This window comes from Camelus ferus, chromosome 7 (assembly GCF_009834535.1).
Source record: "Camelus ferus isolate YT-003-E chromosome 7, BCGSAC_Cfer_1.0, whole genome shotgun sequence".
Lineage (NCBI taxonomy): Eukaryota > Metazoa > Chordata > Mammalia > Artiodactyla > Camelidae > Camelus > Camelus ferus.
Genome location: NC_045702.1, coordinates 11583051 through 11592586, shown reverse-complemented (window position 1 = coordinate 11592586; position 9536 = coordinate 11583051). Strand labels below are relative to the sequence as shown.

At 39.7% G+C, this 9536-nt stretch overlaps 1 protein-coding gene across 9 annotated transcripts in view; it reads left to right on the top strand.

The window, feature by feature from the left end:
* The first annotated feature begins 8614 nt into the window (after positions 1 to 8614).
* The window catches only part of CHCHD3 (coiled-coil-helix-coiled-coil-helix domain containing 3), a 257884-nt gene continuing 256962 nt past the window's right edge, over positions 8615 to 9536 (top strand). For 3 of the 9 annotated variants that reach the window (XM_032483359.1, XM_032483363.1, XM_032483366.1), the window contains exon 1: positions 8618 to 8870. In XM_032483359.1, the coding sequence (XP_032339250.1) occupies positions 8790 to 8870 (81 nt within the window). In that variant the 5' untranslated portion in view covers positions 8618 to 8789. Of the gene's footprint in view, positions 8871 to 9536 lie in introns of all 9 variants that reach the window. The other 6 variants (XM_032483358.1, XM_032483357.1, XM_032483360.1 and 3 more) reach the window with 4 other exon arrangements.

The following is a 9536-nucleotide window of genomic DNA, read 5'->3' as shown; positions in this document are numbered from 1 at the left end:
AAAAAAGAACAGTATATCCTGTATGATCATATCAACTTTGGAGAAAAAAAATGTATGCTCTTAATATATTAGTCATTGTTATTTATGGGTAGTGGGTTTTTATGTGTGATTTAAACTTTCAGCCCTTTGTTTATCTACATTTACTACCATGAACACATGTAATTTTTAATAAGCAAAAGTTACTTAAGAAAGATTAAGTTAAAAACGTTTAAAATTAAGAATTTAAAAATAAAATCAATGTAAGTAATTTAAATATCTATAACATATACAAACAAAATACAACATGAAGGACTTGGAAATACAATTTATAAGATGCTTTCGATCAAGCAGAATAAGATGAACACTATCAGAATAATACAAAATCACCATTTATTGAGCTCCCAGTGAATCCCAGATGCTGTCCGTGCCAGGTGTTCTAAATACATTAACTAAAACAAAGTAATAAGGTTAAAAAGTCCCTTATTTAAATGAATCAATTGATAGTAAGAGCAAAAATGCAGAAATATCTGAGGACAAGTTTTAGTCCTTACAGAAGCCTCTAGCACTCATTCATCCTTGTGAAACTCCTTCTTCACAGCTGATCTTGGGGGTAAGTGACTTTTTCTTTCTGCTGGACACCAGGCATCAAGAGGCAATACATTCAAATGGTTCCTCAGGCTCCAACCCACTCTAGATAGTCTCTGTCTCTGGTCAAGACCCTAAGAGAACCTCCTAGTCCCCAATCTAGTTCTGACCTCCTACCCTTATAACCACAAGGACCAAGCAGCCCTAGGCAATGACCACTGTACTACCCTAAAACTTCGAGATATGTGTGTGACTTGGCACACAGAAGATGAAGCAATGTATCGATCAATGCTTTTTGTGGCAACTTAACAGAAAATAAGACTCAGCTGTGTTTACTCATGTAACTCAAAAGTCCAGGAAGACCTCTGGCTTCAGGTAAGACTGGATTCAGAGCCAGGAGATGTGACCAGGGCTCAGTTTCTTTCTCTCCAGTTCTCAGCTCTGTTCTCTCTGGGCTGGCTCCATTCTTAGCCAGGTTTCTATATCCTTCCCATGCAGTGGGAGCCTATCCCAGTAGATTCCTCAGGAGAAGAAAGACATTATCTCTCCTAGAAGCATCAGGAGATCTGCTGATAAGCTTAAGCCACTCAGGAACCTCACTCTCACCCCTCGGTGGAGTTGAGGGTGGAGACAGTCTCCTTCAATTGGATAACCGAGAAAGGAAAAGAGTGAAGCTGTGAATAGGAAATTTGAATATTAATGAAGGGAGAGCAGAGAAGCAAATGTTGAGAAGAACAGCAGTTCTTTAATTTTAGGAAGCTGGGGAGGACTTCACTGCGAAGGTGACAGAGGAGCTGGAGCTTTACAGACATTCACGACCTGAAGAACAGAAGGAAAGTATTTCTAGATGGAGGTAACAGCATGCTGAGTGGTTCAGAGTTATGAAAAGTACTGGACTACTTAGAAATGGGGAAAAATTTAGTGAGAAGGTAATCACAGGTACACAGAGAGAGAGAAAGAGAGGCTGGAATCAGATCCTGCCTGACTAGTAGCCAAGAGGTGGAATGCAAATACATTTCATTGAGATGTGTTTACTCTCAGTACATGACCTGGTCCTAGAATCCTGGATGCAGTACACCAACACTTGTGGATTTCCCTAAAACCTGATTCAATAACCTTAGCAACCAGCTTGACGATAAAACAAAAGAGAACCAGTTTGGAGGATTTGCCTTCCATCATGGTGAAACTATTTGATTTCCAGCTACTGAGGTGACATCATTGAATGTAGAGTTGGGATGTCACTGAATGTGGAACGGCTCTTCCACGTCAGTGGGAGCCTGCATAGCACTGTTTTAAATCCCTCACTCTGGGGCTGCCTTGGATATACCTGTTCCACTGCTTCCTCTTTTATTTATCTTTTGACTTTCTCAGTTTCATAGATGACATAATAGATTATAATAGATTCTGAATATTCCTGTTAATTATTAACTATTCTGGATCCTAGCTTTCCTGTAGAGGATTCACATATCCCCTAAGTTATATTCTATCAAACAAATTTTTCTCTCTAATTTTATTTTTTTAATGAAGTATTACATCTTACAAATTGTCAAGTGCACAAATCTTGAGCATCCATCTCAGTGAATTTTTACAAATGCATACAATCATGTAATAACCACACTATAAAATATTTCCAGCATACCAGAAGACTCTATTGTGCCCCTTCCCAGTTAACCCCACTCACAAAAGTAGCAGCTACTCTGATACCTACTATCATAGATTAGTTTTGCCTGTTCTTGAACACCATGTGGACTTATGCATATGTATTTTTCTGTGTCTGTTGGTGGACATTAAGGGCTCTTGTGAATAAATCTGCAATGAATATTTCTGTTTGCATCTTTTGGTAGGCATAAACATTCATTGTTGTTCTGTATATTCACAAGAGTGGAACTGCTGGGTCAATAGCTAATGAACGTTAGCAAATGAAATGATGAAGCCTCCCGTATTCCCACAGGGAAGTTGTATGATTCATGCCAGGTTTGAACCACCTCTGTGCCGGACACCTGCATCGCCATCTCACAGCTGTGCACTGTCCCTCCCCATCTGCTTAATAATCACGGTTGCCACGGTTCCAGCAGCCATTGCAGTATCTCGCATCCAGCATCACAGCCCTGGCATGTAGGGCTCGTGAAGGCAGTTTCTCATGGGAGAGCAGCATGGGGTGGTTGCAAAGTACTATACTGAATAGCTAGAGATCTGGAATCTTCTGAGGCGCTGATGTAATGAGGCTGTGTGATCTTAAGCAACTCAGCCTCTCTGGGAAGTAAAGAGGAAGATTAGATCACTTCAAGGTCACTTTCATTTGAAAGTTCCATGATTCCTAATAAGTGAATTGTATTGTCCAGATTCTTGTTCTAGGCTGAGAGTTGGGATACGCTATGCTTTGATGTGAGTACCATCCTTGCATGCCTCTCCAAGCTGGGGAAAAAGTGGAACCAAACAGGACAATACACTCGGGTGAGGACCAGTTGTGTAAAATATATACTTAAGGACATTTCCACACCATTAGCATCAATAAACACGTGTTTCTCTGCCAACACCACAGCAGAAGTGCTCATGTAACCTTGCTGCATTTCAAGCATTTGTTATTTGGAAGAAAAGAGGCTAAAAGCTTGCATTTCAGAAATCTCTCAAGATCCCTGACAGGCAGACATTGTTAAAGAGTTAGGAGAATGTCCCTGTGCTCTCAAATAAAAATGGTTTGAAAATTCATCAAGGCCAGAGGAGCCATTCAGGTGAGATGACAGATGGGATGTTTGTGCCTGTTTAAAGATTAGAGATGAGAAATGACTCTCTTCTGACTTCGGCTCTGTTTGTCCGAGATGATCACTCTAAATCCAGCACAAAGGCAATGGAAAGGCCCTGGAACCCTTGCAGGGCTTGAGCATAGATGAGACAGGAGCTAGGGTGGGTTGGTCTCTCAGTCTCTGGATAGACCTTTCCCCACTCTCTGGCCTCCCTCCTTCCATCCCAGATAACAACACTCAGACTTCAGTTACTGTATTCTGATGAACATAGGATAGGGAGAAAAGAAATGAGGAATCAAGGGGAAAAAAAACATAAAAGTGAAAAAAAGGAACATCAGAATGTCCAGGAAATGGCAGAGAATGGCCTTTTAGAAATCTGCTATAAATTTGCTGAGACATTACTCTAGAACAATCTTTATGCCAGAGGTACTAGGAAATTTTCTTGGTGCATTGCCAGGTTATAGTCCATGAGTAGAATTTTCTTTGGCTTTACGTCTGTTAAGCAGGTGGTCATCAGAGCCCATCCTATGACACGATAAGGCACAACAGATACAATTTATTATGAACAAGAAATTAGTAGCAAAGGGTACTAAGAAGCCTCATGATTTTACTAGATGCATGGGTAGTGCAGTAAATGGTCTTGTTTGAACAGTGATGAGATACAAAAGGGTGACCTGTGATATTTGTGCCATTACTATGGATACTTTCAAAGACACAGAGAAAACATGGTTATACTGTACTTGTAATTATTGATGACTTATTTCATGTTATTTTGGGTTTTTTAAACTCACGTGTGCTGCACAAAATTCTTATATGCAAAATGTCACGTAAGTGCACTCATGCATGCCCCCCCCCCACCTATACACTCACACTGAGAACTGCTGTTTTAGGGTTTCAATGCTTTTATATGAGTCTACATACAATAATTGGTGGGGAAAGCTTTAAGGCTGATGTCCTGTTATGGCTTGTTGAATAAGTTTTAGTCCATATTTTTTAGAATGTCCTTATATTGATTGTACTATGTAAGAAACCCTTTTAAATTGGTTTGCTATAACTATGGCAACTATATGTCCTAGATTTTCTAGGATGATCCTGATTTCAAGGTCTGATTTAATTGTCTTTGTCAGTATACAAATAATAGTTCATGCGCTCTAATTTTTAGCTCAGAAAACATGATGGTTATACCTATATTTTACTTTAGCACAGGTCATAGAGTCTGATTGCCTCACTGCGCGGCTGCAATGCTACTCAAAAGAGCTGGGGGAGGGCCACTATGAACACACTGATTAGCTTTTCTAGCTGGGGACCAGGAATGGGTGTCTCCTTCCTGAGAGTTCATCATGTCAGTTCATTTCTTTCTGTTTTTGCCCCTCCTTCTCATCTGTTCTTCCTTCACTCCTAAATAGTATCTCAAGGATACTCAAGTGATGTATGAAGACAGGCAGAAGAGGGACCACCAGGATTTCACCTTCTGCAACTTATTGTTTAAAGTTGGGATTGAAAAAATCAGCGTACGTAGTGTAAACCTTCTTCCTTCTGGAATTGTGTTTGTTAGAGTGAGTTGGAAGTCTAGGTGAATTTTTTTCCTGGGGAAGGGGGCATTAGGGATGATTGGAATTTTGACAGCGAAATCATTTATTCATTTGTATCATTTCTGTTTATCTGCAGCATTAATTCCAAAGGTTTCACATGGTGGGAAAGTAAGAAATATCTCAAGATGAAGGAGTTGGAAGGTAATATTGCTCGATGGCCAAGCTAAGATTGGTGAAGAATCAAATTCAGTTCTCCACTCTCTCCACTCTGCATCCAAGGAAACTGTGACAACCAATGTTTTTATTTAGGGTGCTGGTTTCTTGGCTGGAGACTGAAGAAAATATTATGTTGTATTATTGTAGACATTTGGGTAGACCTTATGTGATTATGAAGGTTCCTTGGTAAGATGCCCCAGAACCTAGGATACATGGAACAGCTGGGCCTCAGGAAGACTAGGAGCTTTGACTGAGTCAGCCATTACAAAAACTACTGTTGGAAGGCCTTTCTGAATCGCAGGCAACTCTAGAAGCTTCTGGACCTGTGGTTCTTCACTCCAGTGCTCTGCTACATGTAGGGCTAAGCTAATTCTTGAAGATCTGTTTCATTGTGGTCTCTCTTTTGATTAGCTTATTTTTTTGCACCTTGAAGTTTCCCAGTTTCTTTCTTTTTCTTTTAAAATCGCCACCCCCTGCCCCCTGCCGCCCATTTTGGACTTCATTGAATGCTAAATAAACTTCTATCATATTTGGTTAGCTATGCATTCTTTAACAGCCTTATTGATATGTAATTTACATATGATAAAGTTCATCCATTCTAAGTGTGCAATTCAATGTGTGTTAGTATATTCATGGAGTTAGGCAACTATCACCATAATCTAATTATAAAATATTTTTATAATCCCCTCAAATAAACTTAATACCAACTAGAAGTCACTTCTCATCTCACCCTCTCTCTGCCTCTCGCAAACCTAATCTACTGAAATTTCTATAGATTTGCCTGTTCTGGACATTTCATTTAAATGGAATCATACCATATGTAGTCTTTTATGTCTGGCTTCTTTTACTCAGCATAATGTTCTTGAAGGTCATCCATATTGCAGCACATGTCAGTATTTCGTTCTTTTTTTATTGCTGAATAAGATTCCATTGTCTGGATGTACTACATTTCATTTATCTAGTCATCAGTTAATGAACATTTGAGTTGACTTTATGCTGTTATAAATGACATTGTTTTCTTAATATAATTTTGGCTTGTTATGCTGGTATACAGAAATACAATTGATTCTTGTATGTTGATTTTGTATCTTGCAACCTTGCTGAACTTTTAAAAACATTAGTTTCAACAGATCTTAGTGGATTTCTTGGGATTTTTCTATTTATCACATCATATTATCTACAAGCAGAGATAGTTTTACTTCTTTTCCACTTTTATTCTTCTTTTATTCCTTTTATTCTTCTTATTCTTCTTACAGTGTCTATTTCCATCTATCTTTAGTTTGCTATGATGCCTCATGGTTTTGTCAGTGTCATAGTTTCTCTCTTTGCTGTCTTTTCCTATGCTCTGAATTTTCAAGTTTAAATAGAGAGAGAAAAGGGAAAAAGACACAGAAAATCTAATTGTCTCCAGTGTTAACTATTATTTTTGTTTCCTTTGCTTTCTAGTTCATAGCTCCCTGGCTAATAAGTGCTGCCTTTTGGTTAGATGATCACTAATAAGCTGTGGCCAGAGAGAAATGGAGATCGCAGATTCTGGTTATCTCAAGAAATTTTCTTTGGAAGAGGCTGTAGTTGTGGCCTGGCTTTGAAACAGATATGGATAGAATACTATTGTTATAGTAGGCATTTTTCCAAGAGAAGTTGTATTTTTTTAAAATTTAGAAGGTTTCTTTGTAATGTTGATTGGAATAGATTATGAATTTAAAATATTTTAATTTATTTAAATTAAAAATTTAAATTGAGGTATAACTGACATGCAATATTATATTATTTTCAGGGGTACAACGTAATGATTCAATATTTGTGTATATTGTGAAATGATCAGCACAATAATTGTAGCTAATGTCTGTCTACCATACATAGTTACAATTTTTTTTTCTTGTGATGTGGACTTTCAAAATCCACTAGAGTTAAAAATATTGTATTGTATATATTAAGTATTATTAAATTGCCTGATAAGACCACTTACATGTTTCTGTTACCTTCTCATCTTATTTGGTTGGAAGAACTCATTCAATATTTTAAGGAGATAAATATCTTACAATTAATTGTACCTTCATCTCTCTACTCTCTCCAAGAAACTCTTTCTTTATAATAAGTTATTTTGGTAAGAACTTATTAAGCATCTCTTTTATGTAGGAACTTCAATATATGCTATATGTCGGGATAATAAATGAGGAGGCTGTGTTTGTAGAGGGGAGGTCCCAAAGAAATGAGAAACATAATTCCTGGGATTTTTAGTTCTCTATAGAAGGAAGGTTAAACATATTATACAACTTGAGAACACATACAAAGTTACATGTAGTCTCAAAACTGCAAAGTAGCATAGTACATTTTGGATACACATATGTTGAAAAGAACAAAAAGATGACATGTAATAAATTAAATACTCTGTCACTGACCAGGCATACAGAAATGAAAATGACATCGTCTCTGCCCTAAAGATTTCTACATTAATAAATCAGCACATAATTGGAGCTAAGAAATGTTCTGGCATTTTTGTGTTTACCTTTGCAATAAAAGGATGCCATGCTATGTTGTGGCTGGCTGCCTTTAATGTTGAAAGGGACTACCTGAAGATAGTACCATAACTAATCTAATTTCTAAAGAGAATACATATGCCTCTGTAAGACTAAGGTGATATGGCTAAACTTATATGTCACAGAATATTTGGTAAAAAATATTTTTTCGGATGTGTATGTAGATAATTTAAATATTATTTATGTGTTTTGTGGAGGTGAAATACTGACCTAGCAACTGTCCAAAATAAAACTCAAGTTTGTCTGTTACAGTTTTAATTCCTCCACTAACTTATGCTGTCTTTGGCAATCACTTTTCTCTGCCTCATCCGATTATGTACCTGAAGTGGAAGGAGACACACACAAATAAATGTTCTGCGTTCTTGGTGCAAATAACTGATTTTCTGTTTTCTCATATGCAGATTTGAAAACCATAATGCTTAAAATGTTACTTTACAAAAAAGAAATTAAAGAGTACACAGTTCAGGAAGTAAAGTCATAGGGCAAATACAGCTGTTGCTGTTACGTGTTTTTTTTTTTTTTTTTTTAACTTTTTTACTGACTAAGACTAAAATAAAGGATACATTTTGCCTTAGGAATTTGTTTTATAGGATTCTAGGAATCGCTCCATTAGGAGAGTTCATCCCCTCAATAAACGGTGAGTTCCTTTAGGAAGGAGATTGTATCTTTCAGCTCGCTCTCCTAAGTTTCTAGAATACTGTCTTCACAGCATGCTTTGTCAGATGAATGAACTTCCTTGAAAGTTGCCCGGTAAGAAACCTTTCAGGTAGTAAAGACCATAACTCCCATAAGGCCATGCTCCCGGGGCGCTCTCCATTTGAAGGCGAGAATGTCCCAGCATTCATCGCGCCAGACGGAGACTACAATTCCCAATATACCCAGGGGATCCGGAAACCTTGTCAAACACTGCCTGTTGCCATAGCATCCGGGTCCGCGCCAACCAACCCGAGCGCTTCTGCCGAGAAGAGGCGGGCCGTTTGTATCTCCGACCAACCGGAGGCATTTTTGTTTTGGCGCGTGACAGGAAGAGGCGGGAGCTCAGGACCCGCGCCTTCTCCTTGCTTCTCGGGGTCGTGGCCTTGCTCCCGCTGTGCAGGGCGAGAGTCCGGGCGCGTCCACGCGCGTGTGTGCGCGTGGGGCCTGTAGTGCTCGTGAGGCCGCGCTAAGTGTCTGTGGAGGCAGAAACAGAAGCCATGGGCGGGACGGCTAGCACCCGCCGGGTCACCTTTGAGGCGGACGAGAATGAGAACATCACCGTGGTGAAGGGCATCCGGGTGAGTGGCAGTGGTCGGGCGGAGGGCCAGCACTCGGACTCGGACCCTAAACCTCCGGCTTTTCCGGGTCTCGCTCAGACTGGTTTCCCCCGTCCGGCTCCCCGAGTGTTGTCCAGCCCGAAGCCGAGTTCTCTGCAAAGAACTTTGAAGTTTATCAAGACTTGGGACATTCTTTCTGAGATAGTTCCTGGTTGTTTGCCAAGTGCTGAGCACTGTGCCGGGGCGGCTGGGGGATGCCAGATTGATTTAGACCCTGCAAGGGCTCGGAGGCCAGTCTTGACCGCATTGTTTACTACTTGTGGAACTTTATTTGAAACCCTTACCCTACTGTACCCATCTGTGAAATAGTCTTGTCTGTGGTCTCCTGGGTTCAGGAGCCAAACCTTGCTTTTGCATTGCCCACATTACCTCACTCAGGATGAATTGGCGTTTTAAGGAACCATTTATCTCTTCTCTGTCAGTTAGTACTCTCAGATACCGCCCATTCCCCCAACACATGCACACACACCTTAGACTTCTCTGGCCTGTCTCAGGTGACTTTTGGCTTCTCCCTCTACTTTGGCTCAACAACTTGACTCTCCCAGGCATCTCCTCTGTGATCTGCAGTGCCTAGGTTTTGGACGAGGCCCAGTTGCTTCAAGCCTAGCGTCTGCCAGTCTGGTAGGA